The 21,859-nt window shown below is 38.4% G+C and overlaps 1 protein-coding gene across 1 annotated transcript in view; it reads right to left on the reverse strand.

Moving 5' to 3' along the window:
* Positions 1-5,003: 5,003 nt before the first annotated feature.
* The window catches only part of SLC15A5 (solute carrier family 15 member 5), a 77,595-nt gene continuing 60,739 nt past the window's right edge, over positions 5,004-21,859 (reverse strand). The window contains exons 8-9 of the mRNA XM_044226872.1: positions 8,052-8,160; positions 5,004-5,151 (exon numbers count right to left, since the gene is read on the reverse strand). Of these exons, the coding sequence (XP_044082807.1) occupies positions 5,004-5,151; positions 8,052-8,160 (257 nt within the window). The remainder of the gene's footprint in view (positions 5,152-8,051; positions 8,161-21,859) is intronic.

Below are 21,859 nucleotides of genomic sequence, written 5' to 3' on the forward strand. Positions count from 1 at the left end.
GACAGAGAATTGAGTTTTACCATCACTATCCTTGATAACCTTTGACAATTACACACTTACTGGATAACTGGGCCTGGAGGAATCCCAGGAAATGTCTTCAGAGATGCTAAGGAAGTGGAGAGCCTAGTTGACCTCAGGCTCCCATCTTGATCTAGCAATGAGTGCTTTATGTGAGGAACAGATGGCTTACATTGTGATTTAAGGACCACTGGGAAAGTAGCCATACAATAGTTATTGGCTAGTTGTACCCATTCACTGCCACAGAGCCTGAAATTCTGTCCTTAGAGTCATGCCTTTGCTTTAAGCAGGAGACAGTAATTATTCACAGAAGGGAAGGATGGGAGGCACAACTGAGGTGTTAAGAATTGCTTGTTGAGAGTCAGTCTAGTCATTATTTATGGAAGAAGTCATATTCTTATAGGTTGGGACGTAAAAAGATTAGAATTCATTGGGCCAAGGTATTGGCTTCCCTGGAACCCCCTGAAATTATATAACAATCTGCTGTAGAGAACAGCTTACTGAGGCAGTATATAGAGAGGGCTAGACCCCAGGCCTAAACTTTTGCTCTGCCCATAGTGCCTGTGTGATCTTTGGAAAGTCATTACCTTTCTCTGGGCTTCATATTTTTTTATCTGTAAAATGGATTAACCGTTGTACTTAGCTCATAGGGTTATTGTGGTGATTAAAGGAGCTAACATACCAGACTGTTCACTTAAAACAGTGTCTTACACTGAGCAAGTACTACAGGATCCTTCACAATTATTAATATCATAGGGGGTAAATTTGTTTTTCTCAAATTGTTGTTTTCCGAGGCAGTTTGGAATTGACTGTAGCACTCTGGAGTGCTTCAGCAAGCACATTTGCTGAAAGGAGAAGGGAAAGATGTTTTGAGCCCAAGACCCCCCACCCCCACCTCAGTCATTCTGGGTGGCTCTTCTCAATGGGGTGCTTCTGACAGCCTAAGGTCCACATGAGGACAGTGCACAGCTCCACAAAATGTTAGAAAGATCCTTGCTTTTTTTGTTAACCGTTTTGTCGGGGTCTCTAAGCCTGCCATAATATTCCCCCTCCTTCTTAATTTCCTTTTGGATGACGTAGAGAGAGAATCGCCTGAGTGGTTGGGGATGAGCCAGTGTTGGGGACACTGTGAGTGCTGTTTGTAGAAGTTGCTGGCACTTTAGAGACAGAAAGACCAAGGTCAAGTTCTGTCTGTGACATCTATTCTCTCTGTGAATCTTGATAAATCACTTGACGTCTCAGAGTAGCAATCCCTCATTTACCAAACGGGCATGCCAAAATGTGCCTACCTCCCAGAGGGGTGGTGCTGATCAAATGTGGTGATATGTGTGACAGCAACCTGTAAACTGTGAAGGGGGACAGAGATGTGAGCCGTTACTATTCGTGGTTCCCTTAGCTTCCCTGTTCTCTACAGGCAGACCTGCCTTTCAGCAGCGGCACCTGCGTGCTGTCATCACTTGGCTGGTGATTTTCTTTGAGGGCTTTTCTTGTAAGCCTGTAACTGGTAATTGTACCCGGGCTTCTCTTGCTGTGGAGATGGTACCCGCCCACTGCCGGACTGGTTCAGGGAACGTGCGCTGGAAGCTCTGTTTCCACGAGACAAGGAATCCTGATGGTGCTCGGAAGGGGTGATGCTCTCTCTCTCTTCCGTTTGTGAATCACACTGTATTAATAGGAAACTTTTTGGAATCATGAGCTGTTTTTGCGTGATACTGTTTCTCTGATAGTTGAGAAAACAATTTCAGAAACCAAGAGAATTAGAGGTTGGCCAGGGTGGAATGAATGCTATAAACCAAGATTACCTGAGGGGATAGGAGAGATAAGGGATTAAGTTGAGTAAAGAGATAACAAGGGGAAAATATACAAGGAGCTTGGGGAAATTTACCGCTTGCAAGAGCATATTTTTTAGCACTATTAAAAAAAAAAGTCATTCTGATGGAAACATCTTCACTAGCAAATTCACGTACTAAGATTATGGTTTTCTTAATTTTGTATACTGGCTCAATGCAGTGACATTTGGCTGCCTTGGATTGAGGTGTTACTCGAAAAAAAGGAAGAGGAAAGAGATGTCACTGTCAGTTGTGGACAGAATCAGATGGGGTCAGATCTGTGCTCTCTGGGTCACAGAAAACATTTTCAAATACCTTGCCTTTCAGGTCTCGATCATGGACAAAAATAGAGCACAGAAAGTGCTTCTTAGGGAAGACTTCATTTTCCCGATCTTTCACAACTGAAAAATGGAGCAAATGAGTGTCTGGGTACAGACCCTTGGCACCAAGTGACTGGGAGTCAATGGAACACTGCAGGGACACAGAACTTTGCCCGCCACGGAGCATATTACCCGAGAAATACAGTACAGACCCAGCAGGCTTCTGCAAACAACACATCCCTTTAAGTTAATTGGTGTTATATAGAAGCTGAAATGCTTCGCTTATTTACAAAGCTACAGATTTATGTAAAGCAAAACCAATTACACTTAATGCCTAAACTATTCCAGGTGCTCAATGATAATGTTGCTAGGCTCTAGAGAAGAAACTGCAGTGTGAGCGCGTCCTGTTCCGAACGGAGGCATGTGTAGTTACTGCAATTTAGCTAATCACAAGTGTCAACCCCGATGTGAGAATTCTAAGCTCTTTTGGTGTTTGCTTTGGGTCAACTTTAAAATTCTGTAGATTTCTTTTCATCTCTAAGGACGAGTGAAAGCATAATGAGCACTTTTTTCTATTATGATGTAGAAATTAGGGAGATGAAGGCAAATTAAAAAAAAAAAAAACCACACACGCAACAAAATAAAACAGACCCTTATTCTAGTGGTGAGAGAGACTGCCAGAGCTCCTTGCTTGTACTAAGGTGAAGTGTTTAAAGGTTTCTTGATATTTTGGATGTTCATTAAACCCAAATTGCAAACGTGGCATTTAACCTTATTTTTTGCAGCAGAGAAAGCCTCTAAGACATATCCAGGGGCTGGCCTCACTATTTTGCCATAGAACAAACACAAAAATTAAGAAAGATTTGGAACAGTTACAGGGCAAGAATTCATGTGTGCACGAGCTAGTCTCTTTATTTGTCCGCCAAACAAACAAGCAAACAAAAAATTGTTTGAGTAAGAGAAACACCTGGTGCTTTACAGCTGCTCTTTTGCAATTAAAAATGCATATCATATCTAATCAAGCTGAATAAATCTTTTATTCTACAGATCTAAAATATTTTCGGTATACACAAGGGAGGTGCATAATTGCAGAACCATTTGCAATCAGCTGATAAACCTACCTATCCTATCCTAGATGAACTGTCCTAGAAAGCAGTGGTGCTTCTACTTTAGGGAGCACAAGAATGATTTGGGTGTGTTTGTTAAAACCACTAGTTCCTGGGAAAAGAGTAGGGTTAAAGCAGTCTTTGGGAGGGGCCAGAAAATTTGCCTAAAGCAGGTGACCCTCAACCAAACTTTGACAAGCACTGCTACAAAGGACTGGGGCACGAGGTTTTTTTTTTTTTTTTTTTTTTTTTAAAGATTATTTATTTATTTATTTGACAGAGAGAGAGATCACAAGTAGGCAGAGAGGCAGGCAGAGAAAGAATAGAGAGGGGGGGGAAGCAGGCTCCCTGCTGAGCAGAGAGCCCGATGCGGGACTCGATCCCAGGACCTTGAGATTGTGACCTGAGCCGAAGGCAGTGGCTTAACCCACTGAGCCACCCAGGCGCCCCACGAGTTTTATTTTATATTAGTTTATTATTACTATGTATTTTATTTTGGTTTTTTAAAGAGAGAGAGACAGGGAGTTGGGGAGGGACCAAGGGAGAAGAAGAGAGAATCTTAAGCAGACTCCACACTTACTTTGGAGCCAGATGCGGGGCTTGATCTCATGACCTCAAGACCGTGACCTGAGTCGAGACCAAGAGTTGGACACTTAACCTACTGAGCCACCCAGGTGCCCCCATTCATTATTTTTTATGTGAATTTCCACATTTCTTTGTTTATATAGGAAGAACCTCTTTTGGAAGACGATTTTGTGAATGGGTCTGAATTGGTAGCACTGAAGACCAAAAGATGGGAATTGGGTTAGAGAATTTTTTTTTTTAAAGATTTCTTATCTATTTATTTGACACAGAGAGAGAGTGTATGTGTGTGCACACACAAGAAGGCAGAGCAGCAAGCAGAAGGAGAAGCAGACTCCCCACCGAGCAGGGAGCCTGACCTGGGGCTCAATCCCAGGACTCTGGGATCATGACCTGAGCTGAAGGCAGCTGCTTAACCACTGAGCCACCCAGACATCTCTAGACTAGGGAATTGCTTTAATCTTCTCTATTTGATTTATCACTTACCTTCTCAACACTCGTTTCACCTTCTCCAGTTTTCCTTTTTCCTTCAATCATTCTATCATTTACCTTTATTTTATAACTTCTTCAGTATGTGAATATTCTTTCTTTGTTAAGGACCTCTATTTTAGTTAACATTGCTTTTCAACTCAGAGAAAATTTCCTTACTTCATATCTTGATAGTGTGACATTGAGATCAAATACAATATAATGACATATAGATTTATTATTTAGTCAGACATAGTATATGATACAAGGCTTGGCATGTAATAAGTGCTCAATAAACATATAGAAAGAAGGAATGTTAACATACAATTATTTTGATTATATTAGCACATTAAAACTAACAAATATCATTTCTATTGCTCTTAGTGGCTGAACCATTATTGCAAAAAATTGTAAAATATTGTAATGCACATGAAACTGTCATTTTGTTGTTATGGAGTAATCACAGACTTTGAAATTAACTGTAATGTATAATGTGTTAATGCAAAAGGCACAACAGTTTACTAGAGGAGTCATAATTAGTCTTTATAAATAAAGTACACAGATACTGTTCATGAAGTCCCTCCCATTCGTATTAGTTCTTAAACTAAAAAGCATAAGATGTTCAGCAGAAGAAAACAATGACTACTTTGCTCATAAGACGGGTAGAGTCAAATATAGTTTCATAGGGCTGTCTCCCAAAGATGGATACTTGAAGAAAAGTCCTGCGTACTGCCATAAAATTTCAGAGACTTTTCATGGAGGAGAAGTGTTTCTTCAAGATTACTTCCACTGATGTTCTGGGCATTAAAATGATTTAGATTACAATACCTAAAAAAGAAAGAAAGAAAGCTTTTTTTAGGACCAGATGTAGATGACTTGATAAATCATTTGCTTTCTTCCTGTGCTTGTCTACCTTTTATTATGGGCCCATAGATACTGGCACAACAGTGATGATTATTTAAGAGCACTGCTCACCAGGAACAGTCTTTATAAAATGACAAAAGGAGTTTTAGGACCTGTTAAGGTGTCTCATAAAGACCTCTAGATGGCGCTCATTTACAACCTGCAACGAGTGTGACAAAGACAAACTGGAAAGTCTGAAACCTTATCGGACTTGATAGCGTTGTGGAGGCCAGGACTCAGGAAGGGCTCATCTAGTGCATGGGGGATTTGCAAATTCGGTGTTGAAGCTATATGGAAAACACCATTATCAAAGAAGAAATCCATGCATAACTTTCTAGAATGTTTGCCCTTTACTCCTGACCCAAGGAGCACCTGGTTTTCCTGAGTGTCTTCTAAGGGCCAGGCACCAGGCTAAGGCTCTATCTCCACCCTAACTTAATGAATTCTCATTATAACCCTGGAAGGATGAAATTATCCCCATTTCACAGATAGGGAAACTAAAGTTCTAAGAGGTTACATAACTTCCCTGGGGTTTATATGAATAGTAGTCTGCAGAGCCTAGGTTTGGAATCAGTGCTCCTCTAAGGCACTTAGAAATAGCATGCTATACAAGAAAGTGTTTATAAACAAACGCATTTGGTTTTGAATCCTAGGTATGTGAACTTAGTTTACCTACCTGGATTCTCACTTTGGTTTTCTTATTTATAAAGCAAAGTAATAGGGTTTAGGTAACAGGGACGTAGGTGGAGATTAAATGTTATCTGTCTTGCATGCTGCCCAAGATAAGAAGTGCTCAACACTTGGAAAACTAATTTCCTCCCTTCCTGCTTTGTTTTATCCTCTCTCTTTTCTCCCCCTTCCCTTAAAAGTATACAGAAAAAGGAGGAAAAAGCATAGGAAACTAGAGAAGATATGCTAAGAATCAAATTTATTTCTGTATCACTTAGTCCCTTCTCATCTTTGGGTCCTCCAATATTTGGTGCTTTGTACAATTTTGTTCTTGCCTCCTTCTCTGCACCCATTCCACCATCTTTCACTTCTTTATAGTAACTCACATGTTCGGTAATCACAGAGAAAGAATCACACTTAAATAATTTAACTTGAGCACTAGGTATTAGCTCCATGTAGACTGGACTGAACTGCTTTCTTCAGTTCTATATTTTCTAGTGCCTGGAACAATGCTTGGTATATTGGTTGAATGAATGAATGAATGAGTAAATCCCTGAGCTAATAGATTCTAGGTCCAGTGCTATTTCGTCCATGAATTCAGCCCATAATCCTGGTCATCTTGACCACACCTCTTCATGAGTCTAGAAGAAGAATTAAAAAGGAGGAAGAAAGGGGGCATAAAACAAAGAACAAGGTCATTGTTATTACTGTAGCTAACATTTTTGAGCATTTTCTCATCCTCACAACAACTTTATGGCATAATTACTGTTCTTCCTATTTTATTTTACAAATGAAGAAATGGGCTTAGCAAAGTTAAATGCCTTGCTCATGTTTGTACAGCCAAATTGTAGAACTGGATTCACTTGGGATAACTTGAAAGATTGCCTAATTACTTTATGAAAAGACAAGGGTCCAATCTTACAGTGGGAGAAAAAGTAAAAGTTGAGAAACTGCAGGTTTATGAGACTTGGCAGATGGGCACCACTTCCGTGTTTGGAGGCAACGGATGGAGGGCAAAGATGAGTTGCCTTCACCTTCCGTTTTCACTGATGACTCTGTTTTGCTACAAAGCTGAGGACATTCCTGTTGGATTCTTCAGCAAGATTCCCTGATATTCTGCTTTGGTTTTTCAATCCAAGAATGAGATAGAGAGAAACTATACATGGTGAGGGGTTAATTCGATAACTTCTATACTTTGGAAAATAAGAAATTTAAAAATTCAGACTTTTGCTTTTTGTCATTAGTTCTGCCTTGTGTGAGATTTAAGTGCCTCTCTCCTACACTGGACCATAAGCTCCATGAAAGCAAGAGCATACATAAACATTTATAGACGTACTGACTTTATGTCTTCTAGTTTATTGCAGTGCCCATCACATGACCAGTGTTCCAACAGAGTTTTATTCAGTGCATAGGCAAAGAAGAAGGGAAAATGATGGGATAAAATCTGACTAAATAGATAAGTGACTGGAGGAAAGTGAGAAAAATAAAGATCTCTGTCGTTTCCACAGTGTGGTAGATACGGTGCTCGGCCCTTTACCAAAATTCATACCCCTAAAGCCCCCAAGATGCTGGTATTCTTGATTTTATTTTACAAGTATAAAAACAGAGACTCAGAGAGGTTAGATAATTTGCTCAAAAGTACACAGCGATCCAAGAATATGTCAGTGAGGGAGAGGTGGGCTGGCGATGGATGGATGGTAGATGATACATATTAAGCCACTGAATGGTCTCAGGTGACTGACTAAATGATTTGGCAGTTTGTTATTGACCTTGAAATGGTCACTGCTGATTTAAAGGCCTGAATGGAATCCAAATCTTAAGCATCATTAGATTTCTAGCTATTTGTTTAATGATATTTGCTTTTAATGATAATGACTCATTCATTCTTATTATCAATATGGTTATTTCTAATTCTAAAGTGGTACTATACAGTGGAGAAAAAATACCTTCCTTCAGAACATGTTTTAGAATCGAGTAAAACACATAATGGCAAAAGTGAAGCCTAAATTGAAATTTCTTGCTCTGCATAATCTGTTAAATTTCGCTAATATGCTAATTTGTCCAGTCATGGCATACAGGATTCCTGTTGGCTCGGTGATGGTTCCCAGATCAATATTTCATGGGCTCAGAAATTGCTTGTCTTACCACACACTTACCTTTGTGAGAAACTCCAGAATCCCAGGACGTTCAACAACGTTAATGATGCCAAAAAGAAGAAGAAGCTTTCTAAATTGCCTTTGTTTAATGTGTTTGGAAACCAATTGCCTGTTTGGAAAAAAATGTAATTGTTATTCAACTGCAGAGTTATAAGTTTCTGGGAATGTTTTATCATTCCACTATTCATAGAGATTTATTCGCTTCAGTAATATCTACAAAGCAAAAAAGCTCATCTGAAACTCATTGTTAAAATTCATTTAATTCTCTAATTAACAGTAAAATGACAAGCAAAGCACCCCAAATATTTTGAAGGTCACAAAACCTGAATCTGCATAACACAATATAAGTTCAGAAGAACTGAGCTATAAAAGTAACCCTGATTATGCGAATTTACCAGAACCAAGCATGTGTATCTTACTCATCCTTATTGATCTAGTATCTAGAACAGTGCCTGACACATAAGAATCGGTCAGTAAATATAAACCGAAAGAATGAAAACTTTTTGCCACAGCTAGACAGTCTGTTGCAGATTCTAATTGTAAGGTTAGTGACATAATACATGTAGATTCCAGATGTTACTTTATTTTGGCAACTTGGGTAAATCCAGTTTCACCTCATTGTAATATCACAGACCCTGTTGGTCAAATTACTTGCAATCTCTGGTTGACATGAAGGTATTTTTTTGACCTGATAAGTAATGCCTTCAAATTAATGCTTCCAAATAAGATAACCCCACTTTCTTATGATGTCAAACTGCTCTATACAAAACCATTAGATGAATATATATGAAACTATTTAGGATTCAAGGTAATTGCTTTTACTTTGCTGCTAAGTTTTGACTTTGGCTTTGGATCTTTGCTATAATTCTCTCTCCCTTTCCATATCCAGATCCATACCTTTATGTATCATCTCTATTTCTACACACTCTCAATTTTCCCTCAGTGGGTTTGTATTACTATTTAATACATAATATGAGATAATGTATTATATATGCAACACTTATTTATATGCAGTACTTTTAAAACAACAAGGGGATCTTAGTATTAACAAATACAGATATATAGTATCACATAATGTTCAAAAGATTGTTCAACTAGAGGGTATTATGCTGAGCGAAATAAGTCAATCAGAGAAAGACAATTATCATATGATCTCCCTGATTTGAGGAAGTGGAGAGGCAATGTGGGGGGCTTTAGGGGTAGGAAAGGAATAAATGAAACAAGATGGGATCGGGAGGGAGACAAACCAAAAGAGACTCTTAATCTCAAAAAACAAACTGAGGGTTGCTGGGGGTCGGGGGATTGGGACAGGGTGGTGGGGTTATGGACATTGGGGAGGGTATGTGCCATGCTGAGTGCTGTGAAGTATGTAAACCTGGCGATTCACAGACCTGTACCCCTGGGGATAAAAATACATTATATGTTTATAAAAACATTTTAAAAAAAGATTGTTCAAAAAGCCAAATCTATCTTCACGGAGAGAACTTATAGTCAATTGCAGTTCTGAATGGGCACAATATTTACCAAAAAAATTATGCATTATGAATACAGGACTTAATCTTCTTTGAGCAGTCAGATGCCAAGGTTTTGGCATTTTCTTGCTTTTTGTAGGAGCTGTTACTACAGAGGGTTGTGAAAAGGGGTGTGGGCCTAGAGCAATCAGTCTATGTGCCAAAAGACTTGATCTCCAGTGCTATCTTTGGTACATGGGTTGTGAGTTGCTTCCTGAACTAGAAAATGGTTCTTGGCCTTTCCCTTGACAGTGCATACTTTTAAATGAAATTTGAATTAAATGCTCTGTTCAGGGTTGATAGTCAGCAAGTACATAAGTATGACAGCTGTGATTCATGGTGCCACTTCCCATTTAAACCTGTTTCTCTTCTGTCCTTTAACAATGACTATTATTTTGGATCAACCATGAAAATTAGCTTGTGTCTTGGACCTATAACTGAAATGTGGTGTTGAGCTGAAATCTATGCAGTAAGTTCTACTTCCCCATTTTATTCATTTGTGTTCCATTACAATAGAAATGTAAAGTGTTATTGCTATACTGACATAATGCCTTCCTTTGACAGGAGTAGTTTCATAGAATGTTTCCCTCTGTGTCTGGGCCTATGTAGCCTGTGTGTGTGTGTGTGTGTGTGTGTGTGTGTGTGTCTGGGTGGGTGGGTGTGCACGTGTGTTTAGAAACTACACATTTGATTGTACTTGAATGAGGGGATTTGGGGTGGAAGTCAGGGTAAGATGAGATGACATCACACATATTTTCAGGAAGAACTAAACCACCTTGCTAAGCTTATTCAAACAGTCCTATTTCCTTATTTCTCTTGAATTAATATCCCAATCTTATTTCTGTCCTTTTCATTTCACATCAGCACTTTGCATGTGATGTGATTAGACCATCTTATCACTGTGTTTCTCTGGCTAGACTAAGAGGAGTTTGCACAGAGTATGTGAAGCCTCAGAATTAACATGACATTAATTTTTGTTGGAGCATGAATTTTGGTCCATAATAAGTAAATGAAAAGGCTATCTTTATATTATAACAAAGTTAGATGAGGGAGAAGCATATAAATTTTGTAAGATCTTTATAGGTAAAACACAATATTTCTAAAAAAAATAGCTGTGCAATTACAGCACATACCAGCCTATCTGGATATGGTACCAGCTCGCCCTGCCCATGACCATGTGTTTGGAACTGTCACTAGGGGTGCTCTGGTGGGCACAAATGAGAAGTGCCGGGAGATGGAATTATGGGCATGAGGGGTGAAGGGAGGATGTCGTGCTGGAAAGGTTAGAGAAAGGCAGTGGGAATTTATGAGCAACACAAAACATTTTGTGAGTGGAGTATTTAAAAAATAAAATGAAAGATTGACATATCACCTATTCAAATTCTATAGTCCTTCTCAAATATTATTTTCAGTGTTCAGCTTCCTTCCTAATGCTGATCCTCATGCTAGCTCCGTATTTTTGCCTTACTTAGCTATAAGTTTACATTTCCTATGTAGCTAATTTACAAGGTGAGCTCTCAGGTAAGGAGAAAAATCATCTGAATTCATAGACTGGAATATACACTGGCATCAAGCTGGACAGAGAGATAGTTCCAGAAACCTAAAATTTGCTTTATTAATATAGAGATTATCAGTCTATGTAAAGAGATAGCTTTGGGGGTGAAGAGACAAAGAAAGAGCATGGCAGAGAGACTTTTGAAGTCAAATACTGTCTCCATTATTTAATAGTTTTGTTTTGGGGCATTTGCCCAATCAGACCATTTCAGCCTCGGTTTCTCCTCTCTAAAATGACAACACCTTTCTCACCGAGCTGTTACGAGAAGTGAAAGAGATAATAGATGTCAAGAGTTGGGCACAGAGGAGGCACTCCAAAACTTGAGATTATCACCACCCACCACACCTTATAAGTGGCATATACAAAATCCTGTAGCCTGAGCTTGGTGTTGGACCCATTTCCTATCAAATATCTCTTCATGTTCTTCATGTGCCATTTTTTTTTTTTTTATCATTATCCCAGGACTGGTTGTAAAATGTTCCATTTAACATTGTCAGTTGACTCAGCTCTTAGGTACTATAACTTTATTTTAGTAGCTTATAAACTTTTATTGTCGTAATTCACATTTGTGCCATTTTTCATCAGACATTTCTAGTAGCTGATTGAAATCTGGGGCATCCTTGCAAAAGGAGACAAAGAGAAGACTTAAGGTCTAGAATGGAACAAACTAAACTTCCCCAGATCTTAGTTTGGGTGGGTAGGAAGGTTAAAAACACAAGAAAACATGCATGCCTCAACAGTGGAGGACAGGAAGTGCCTTAGTGAACCCTAGTTGAGTACTTTAATAGTATATCCAGCCTACTTAGTAATGAGCATTGGGCCACTGAGTAATAGAACATTCACAAAATACTTCACAAGACTCAGAAGTTCCCCAAATATTTTTTGTTCAGTTAGATCTATTTGTTCATCTGAAAATCATTTGCTAGGAAGTTGTCATGTACCAGGAGATGGGCATTCCAAATTGCTTAAGAAAAAAGAGCTCAGAGAGGTTGGTAGGGCAGGCATGCAAAAAGATAATTACTCTGGAGTATTAGGCCTTATAGATACTAAGTAAAATGTTTTTACTTACTTTAAATTATCATGGCCATTTTAAAGACAAAAGGACTATGGAATTATCTAGACTAGTTCTTGTATTTTACGGATTAAAGAGCAAAGGCAAAAGAGATAAGTCGAGGCATGGCTCGGTAGAACTCTCATCTTGTTACAACTGCACTGTTAAAGCCCCCATTGATGCTAGTAGAATTATGTTGCTGTAAACAACACAAAGTTGCTAGTATGAAAAAGGAATATACTTTATCCTTGTCCCTTATGTCTTGCATTGTGAGGCCCCAAATTTCATGTGCTGCCCTCATGTCTTGAAGCCTCACAGGGCTCCAAAGTCCTAAGCACATACTTCTCTGCTCTTTCAGATGCCCTCCCCACCCAGTGGGAAGTGCCCCCTCCCCCACCATCCCCCACAAGACTAGCTCCCCTGTTAGTCAGACCAGGTGCCTGGTACTGGTCCTAGCCCTAAAGCTTTTGCCTCCCTATCAGCCTTCAACGTTATTCAAACAATCACATCCTCCTGCAGGACCCAGGAGCTGCTTCACTGCTTTGTTCCTACCAAGCCTGCCCTCCACAGATCCTCATTTACTCTACTTCCAAGTGCAGCCTCATACGGCCCTGCATGGCACGTTCCCCTGCCCTGGGCTATGAGTATATGTGACTAATAAACTGCTGTCAGTCCATCGCCCAGCATCAGGTGTCATATCCCATCAGCTATCTGAGCCCAATTAGGTTGAGGATCTCTTTCCTACACCAAGCTGGTGAATAGGAGGTGATCAGAACATACCCCCACACAGAAATCAAGGTCGTTCTAAACAGAATACTGGGTAGCTGCTGTTGTTCTAATGCATAATTACTGCTTTGGGAAGGAGAAATAGCATTTCCATATTCCATTCTAATCAGTACCCAACGCCAAGTACCTCTGCTTCTAGTACCCCCGTAAGACATGAAGTAGTGGGAGCATGACCAGCAAGGCACACTGCATTCATGTAGCATAGCTCTCCAAGAAACACATTACACATGAGTGTGATTTTTAGGGAGCACCCAAGAGTCATGTATGCTTGAGACCAGTTTACAATCATATCATTTGATCAGATGGTTGGACAACCAGAAAATGGTGTAAAATTCTCATTCCAGCCCAGCAGTCTGCTCCTCAGAGTAATTTGGGGCTTTAATAGGTATACTTTCACAGAAGACTTTATTAAAAATAGGGAAAGGGACAGAGACTAAGGGAATCCACATACATTCTTCACTGGTAAATACTGTCTCTCGATAAAACTCTTCTTTTGAAGACGACTAAATATAAAAACTACCCTGCAATCCAGTAATCATACTACTGGGTATTTAGCAAACAAACAAACAAAAACAGAAAACATTAATTCAAAGGGATACATGTGCCCCACGTTTATAACAGCATTATTTGCAATAGGTAAACCATGGAAGCAACTCAAGTGTGCACCAATAGATGAATGGGTGAAGAAGGGGTGTGTGTGTGTGTGTGTGTGTGTGTGTGTATAGACATTATATACATATATATATGAACATTTTTCAGTCATAAAAAAGAATGAAATCTTGCCATTTGCAAGGAGCTAGAAAGTATAATCCTAAGTGAAATAAATCAGTCAGAGAAAGACAAATGGCATATGATTTCACTCATATGCGGAATTTAAGAAACAAAACAAATGAATAAATAAGGAAAAAGAGAGACAAACTAAAAAACAGACTCTTAATTATAAAGAACAAACTGGTGGTTACCAGAGGTGAGGTGGGTGGATGGGTGAAGTTGGTAAAGGGGATTAAGAGTACATTGATAAAGAATACCCTTCACTATTATCTTGATAAACCTACAGATAGGCTTAATAAAAAATAAAAGAGATTCAAATGAATATTATGAACAGGATAAAATGTGACTTGTCTTCTGGTACTAACATTGCTCTGAAGTTCTATGTCCTGGTAAAGATGCAAAACATAAGAGTTAATATTGGAAAAAATGATTTAAAAAATTATAATTAAGATTAGATAATTTTGTTGTAAACTTAAGATAAGCTAAAATACTCTCATACATTAACTAAGAAAGTTTAAGAAGTTGAATGCAAGGCACAGACATAAATATTAATAATCCCCCTATATAATAGTGATTATGTCAGCGAGTTGTAATGAGGGAAAAAGAGTCGGTTCATAACAGCAAAAAGAAGCAGAGCATAAAATGCTTATAATAAGTCCAACAAGAAATGTTCAGGATATATGAAGAAAAGAAAATCTTACTGAACTGAATTATTTAACATTGAATAAAGAAAAAATTGTGTTATATACTTAGGTGGAACACAAAAGATTATAAAAGTTTTATTTTTTTAAGTTAACGAACAAGTTTTACGTATTTTATTAAAATAAAAACAAGATTTGGGGAAAACTGATAAAATGATTCTAAAATCCATCTGGAAATATACACCCTAGGAAATAAGATTTTTACAAATGAAGACTAACCATAGGAGAAGTATGATTAGTAATAGTTGATAGGTAATATATATCATAAATCAAGAGGCAGCTCAAAGGTAATCCTGAAATAGCCCAAGAATCTCCTAAGAACTAAGAATATATTAAAGTATATATTACTGATTAGTTTCATTCTGATTATCCTATGGCTGTGGAGTACTTACGGATTAACTAATTTTTCACACACAAAAAAATCGAGTTATGCTGTGAAATTCTGTTATTTGAAGGAAATAAGTGGGTACCTACACCACCACTACACTTTACAGGGTAAAGTTCCACAAGGATGAGAATATTATATTTGAAATATGAAACTACTGAAATTTCCACAACCACAGATAAATGCAATGATATTAATCGCAATGGAAAAGGTTGATAGATTTCATCACATGTATCAGCAATACTTGCACAAAACAAACTCATCTATGAAATTAAAATGTTAAGTTAAAACTAGGAAGATATTAGCAATAAATTTGACTAAACGATAATATCCCTAAAGTTAAAAAACTGTTTAAAAATCAAAAAGAAAAAAGACAAATACACCAAAAAGAAAAATGGGCAAAGAATATGATCAAGCATTCTATGAATGAGAAAAGATCAAAGTATTCATAACATTAAAAATTTCAATTTTCCATTTTGGAAAAATACAAATTAAAGTAGTAATGCAATATAATTTTTTCCAATCATATTAACAAAAACCAAAATATGATTCTGCTCAGGGCTGCAGCTTACACACTGAAACAAGTGTTATTCTACTGCAGTGGTGCATAATTGATGCAGCCTTTTAGAAAACAATTTGTCTTTACTTCTCAATAGTCTTTAAAATGTTATCCAGGGGCACCTGGGTGGCTCAGTGGATTAAGCCTCTGCCTTTGGCTCAGGTCATGATCTCAGGGTCCTGGGATCAAGCCCCCTGCATCAAGCTCTCTGCTTGGCGGGGAGCCTGCTTCCCCCTCTCTCTCTGCCTGCCTCTGCCTACTTGCGATCTCTCTCTGTCAACTGAATGAATAAAATCTTTTTAAAAAAATGTTTATTTTTTGGGTGCCTGGGTGGCTCAATGGGTTGAGCCTCCACCTTCAGCTCAGGTCATAATCCCAGGGTCCTGAGGTCGAACTCTGCCTTGGCCTCTCTGCTCAGCAAGGAGCCTGCTTTCCCCCTCTCTCTCTGCCTGCCTCTCTGCCTACTTGTGATCAATCTCTCTCTCAATCTGTCGAATACATAAATAAACTCTTTTAAAAAAAGGTTTATCCTTTTTGAATGAGTAATCCCATTTCCAGGATTCTAGGGGGAAAAAAATGAGGGATTTTTGTGTGTGTGAATTTGAAGTAACATGGAAATATGCTCACAATACTTGTAAGGGGAAAAAAGTGGGAATTTGATATAATTATTTTATTGAGCATTCAGCAGAGTTTATTCAGACCCCAATTTCATTTAAAAATCTCTATAAATTTAATACCCATGCACACATGCACACAAATTAAAAAAAATATTGGGAAAGAATTTACCCAAACAGTAATTGTCATCCTTTTACTGGTCTTTCCCCTGCTCCTTCACAGTTTGGATTTATTTCATCATATTACCTTTACGGCGAAAAATAATCTTTGAAAACCATTTCATCAAGCATACTTTTGGAAAAGCTGACTTCCCTAAATCACTTCCGGTTTTTGATAAAACAATGGAAAAGGGTGGTCTTCTATCACAACCTACTCTTTTTCCGCAGCTGTAGTATTGAATAGCAACCTTGATGCTCCAGTTTGGAAGTTAGGTGCTGTTTCTACAACTGTCCTAAGATATCATTTTGGAAATCACAACATCCCAAGTAACAATAAATAGTCTATTCTGAAACCCAAGATTCACTCAACTTCCATGATAGCTCCCTATATTTCCCTACTGAAACCCTAGGATTACCAAATATCTCAAATATACATACATTATTTTAAGGGCTACAGCATATTGCTTTTGATTGGAGGTGTATTTCTGCTATGTCTTTTCGGAGGAAGTTTCTGTAGTTCCTCTTTTTACTAGCACTGTTTTATTTTGAATGTAATGGGACTTTGAAAATATTAAAAAGTGCCTTTTGGAATCTCTTCAAATGATTTTTGGGCACAGTGAGCCATTATTACCCCTCAGACTTTGTTAGATCTTTTTTTTTTTTTCCTTTCAGTTATTTTTTGTAATGCTGGGGATCTAGCAAACGTCCAAAGTTGTTGAGACAGAACGGAAATGGGTTTTATACCTTACTTTATCCCTCGCTTCCTATGTGCGAAGAAGTATGTAATTAAAAACGTGTAACAGCCATTCTCCAGGATGGATGTGCTTCTGTGCCATGGGAAATAAATTCTAGTGTAGCAAAAGGAGCTTGGGAATCAGGAATCCACCTCTGCTATAAGATTTGGGCAACTGACATACCTTTCTCCGTTCATTTTCCTCTTATGCATGATGAGGCTACAAACATCCACCCCCAAAGAATTGTTGTGAAGATTTAATGAAATAATATCTTTGCAAAATACATACAGCAAGGTCTGCATATAACTGACACTTAATAAATGTTAATTTCTTTCCTTCTTCCTTTCAGTAACCTGATTTAAATGCTTCATTTGAGATTCATAGCTCTCCTACCTGAGTTAATTTTTAAAACACATTAATTTTCATGATACCTGAAGGAAATAATATCTAACAACTATATGCTAACTTTGGCTTTTCTACCACTTTTTCGTATTCGTCTAATAAGTACCCAAATTATGATTACCCTCAATTTACAGACGAGGAAACAGAGGCACAGAGAGGCTGAGCTGTTTGCCTGGAGTCATGCAAAGGAGACAGAATAATTATTTGTTGATTGAATAGGTGAACTGAGGTTGGGCCCCAAATCTGCACAGCTTGATACCTTCCTCTCATAACAAGTCTGCGTGTGGAGACTTTAATTTGCATTTGTACTTCCTGGGAATTGTGGATAAAAATGAAGTTAGGTGGCTGTTTCCAGGAAGGGACACTGTGTCTTTCAAAGCTGTGGAGAAATCGCTGTGCATTGTTCACCTGAACTGCAGAAAGAATGAGCATGGGTGATATTTGGGATAACAGGCTTTCTTATAAGGGTGAGTTCATTCTGTTGAAGAGCGTTGGGAGGTAAAAACCCATCAAGATAGTGTGTTCTCATGATGATTTCAATGAATTATCATGGAAATGAGTTTTAGAAGAGAGGTAATGCTTTGTGATAATAGCCCGATAATGCCATTAGCTATGAACTGTAATTGTAATAGCATTAGTCAAATGAATATATCTGATATTAATTTGAGTGTCAAATATTTCTATAAGGTTCTTCTTGTTAATTAAACATCAGCCTTGGTATTATTAATTCACTATCTGGCCAGGGCTGGCACATAGTAGGAACCCAGTACGGATTTGTGAACTGAATTTATAAGTCAACCTCAAAGTGGAGCTATTTAAAATAGTAAAATGGTGAGTTTAAATAACACCATGGATACAGCAGGAACTGATTTTGCCCAATATCTGCTTATTTGTACAGTGTGTTCTCTAATTTGTAACTTCAGTCAGCTAATGACATAGACTTGTTTATTTCAGAATTTGAAAAGAGATCCATCCCCCTCTTTTGCAGGTATGGAGGGAAATCACATGTAAGATTCACTTCACATTACTTTAATTCAAGAGTAGATTTTGTGCTTTTTTTCCTGTTCTGGGTTCTTTAGGCCATTTAAAAATCTACCAGACAGCTTCATAACTGCATTGGACATCTGAATGAATACCACTGGACAAAATCGTGCTTTCGGTCATTTGGTATCACTCTTCGTGATTACCAGCATCAACTGGGCCTTCAACACTGCTGGCAATCTTAATGCTTCTCTTCTAAATCCTCTTTTCTCGCTGGTGTGAAACACATTCTTAGTTCTTTGCTCTTTCTATTCCTCATTTTCATCTGAACCCCCTTTTGCTCTCACGAATGGCTGGCTGCCCACATCATAAAGAAACCCAGGAGTCTTGAAAGGTAGGTGCCAGCATCTTTCCAAGACTAGAACCACACCTCTGCTTCCCCGGGCACCCATCTTCCCCATTCTCTCTTCTGTATGAGTGCCAGAAAGAGGGATCCACCCTCCAGTAAGATCTTAATCTCCGTTTCTTTCTCTTACATTTTTAGCTTCCCCATCACCAGATGTTTTCCTCAGTTAAATATACTTAAGTACTGTATGATGACTAACATAACACAATAAAAAAATTTAAAAAAATATTAAATGAAATCTGGTCATTTGCGACAACGTGGACGGAACCAGAGGGTATTATGTTTAGTGAAATAAGTCAGTCAAAGAAAGACAATTATCATATGATCTCCCTGATATGAGGAAGTAGAGATGCAACATGGGGGGTTTGGGAGGTAGGAGAAGAATAAATGAAACAGATGGGATCATGAGGGAGACAAACCATAAGAGACTCTCAATCTCACAAAACAAACTGAGGGTTGCTGGGGGAAGTGGGGTCGGGAGAGGGTGGTGGGGTTATGGACACTGGGGAGGGTATGTGCTATGGTGAGTGCTGTCAAGTTTGTGAACCTGGCGATTCACAGACCTGTACCACTGGGGCTAATACATTATATGTTTATAAAAAAAATTTAAACATTTAAAAAATATATATTAAAAAATACGCTCAAGTATCTCTCGAAATAAAAAAGTATCTCGAACTCCCACCTAACCTCCCAGATAAAATACAGGACTCACCATTAAATTTAAACTTCAGAACAATAATGAATTATTTTTTTAGGGTAACCGTGTCTTAAACATTGCACAAATAATTTTTTGGTGTAAAGTATGTCCACAATATTGCATGGGACATGCATGTACCAAAAAAAGTATTAATTGTTTACCTGAAATTCAAATGTAACTGGGTGTCCTATACTTGTATCTGCTAAGTCCGGCAAACCTACCCACATTCCCATCTAGCCCCCGCTTTATCTCTTAAATCTTCTTCATTGCCAAGTTCCTTTAAAAAGTTGTTTAAATGTGGTAACCTTTATTTACTCACTTCCTAAATGTTCTTCACCCAACTCCAAACTGGTTTTCATTCCCTTCTCACCACTGAAATGACTCTTGGTAAAGTTTTCCGTGATCATACTGTTGCTAAATCTATAGATATTTTCCATTCTTCATTTTATTTGATCTCACAGTAGGATTTTACCCGGTTTATCATTTCCTATTTGAAACAATCCTCTCCTTTATCTTCAGTAAATAAATATATGCATATACATGCACACTTCTCTGGCTGCTACTTTTCTTTCTTCAGCAGGCCATTCCTCCTCCAACTAAACTCTAATATGGGGCTTTTCAGGTCTAAGTACTAGGCTCCTTTTTGCTCTCATTCTCAATATTTACGCTAGGTAATTTAATTTACTTCTATGGGTTCCAATGCTATTTTTGTGCCAAGGACTCTCATATTTATGTATTTAAGGCAGATCTTTTTACGAAGCTCTAGATATTTCTATTTGGATGTCTCACAGGTATGTTAAAATTAATATGTTAAAACAGGTGACAAGTTTCCCAATCTGTTTGTCTTCTAGTGTTCTCCATTTAGTAAATGAAATTTTTGTCCATCCTGTCGCCCTTGGCAGAATCTGGATGCTTCCTTGATACCATTCCTCTCTTCTGTATCCTACCACTTCTTGACTCCACTAGGCACTGGTGATTCTACCTCTAATATCAAGCTTATATCCATTCATTTCTCTCCATCTCCCTATTTCTTCCCTAGTTCATCCTTCCTCTAGACTTGCTGGGGTTAGTTCAATTGTATGCTTCTCCCAAACCATTCTTTCCCCCTTCTAAATTATACTGCATTCACAGTGATCTCAAAACAAATAGATCATGTCACTTGCCTGGTGCCTTTATGATTTCATATTGCATTCAAGTATTAAAAAATTCCTATAAGCCCAAGGTCCTGCATAATTTTGCACCTAATTCCTCAATCTGACTTCATGCGATTTCCTCCCATTTGCTGATTATTTTCAGGTCACTGATTTTTGAGTTCTTCTGATGCGCCTAGTAATTCTTTACCTCCAGGCCTTGGTATAGGTACTCTCTGCCACAAATACTTACTCCTATGCTCACCAAGTCAAATAGCACTCATCCTTCTAGTGTCAACGTCGATACTATTTCCAGGCACTCTTAGAGTGAGCACTAATGCATATCTAATTCCATCTTGAATTGTATGTTTTCAATAAAAAGGAAGCTCCGCTAATGACATGGGTCCATGAGGCCAAGAAGAATCTAGGAGTATGGCTTTATTTCATCTCATCCCAATCCAGAGCTAGGATTGAAGCTGAATAGGATACCCGATATCCTCATTTATGGAACACGTTCTTTTTTGAAGAGTTATTGGAGTGGTACAGCAGATCATCATATCCATGATAATCCTAGCTCACTTGGAAAAAGTTGAGATCCCAATCAATTTACAATAACAACAATATAAATCATTATTTCTATGCACTTTTATTAAGCTGTTGCTTTATATCTGTTTCCTCTAGTCCTTATAGAAATCTTGGAATTTAAGTTATTTAGTGACACAGTTTTAGAGATGGAGATATTGAGACTCAGAGAAGTAATGGGCTCCAGATTTCACAGCTTGTTAAGGGCTAAGTTGAATTTGAATTCAGGATTGTCTGACTCAAAAATCTGCTCTTTCTTCTTGTGAGCCAATAGCAGTAGATAGTTGTTTCCCATAGTCTAAGGGTATTTTGAAATCTGCTTTGGTACTGTTATGAACCCTGAGGCATCGGAGCAGCTCCAAGGGTCTCTGTGGGGCCAAAGTTTGGGGGGGTGTAGGATAAGTTATATCTGAGATTCATAACCTCATTGTGTGAGGAAGATTCTGAATCTACTTCTGACTGAGGAAGCGAGCAGGATTTGCCTGTGAGAGTTAGCAGGGACCTGTCAGTTGATCTAGTTGACAGGCAGGTCGAGTATGGCCTAGCTAAAGGTAAATGATGGAGTAGCAGGCCGCTTTCCCTGCTTAGTGTTGGGATCCGTTATCAAAGGAATGAGACTGAGACAAAGTTAAAGTTATGCAAAGCCTTGTTCTATGCCAAGCATTAGAAGTCAGACTGACTGGCCTGGGCTACCTCTGAAGAGAGCGACCCTCTCCCGATCTCACAGGCTGGTTTTATAGGGCATAACCGCAGACCCACGGTACGCGGCTTCTATTGTTAAGGC

The sequence above is a fragment of the Neovison vison genome, chromosome 12 (genome assembly GCF_020171115.1).
Source record: "Neovison vison isolate M4711 chromosome 12, ASM_NN_V1, whole genome shotgun sequence".
Lineage (NCBI taxonomy): Eukaryota > Metazoa > Chordata > Mammalia > Carnivora > Mustelidae > Neogale > Neogale vison.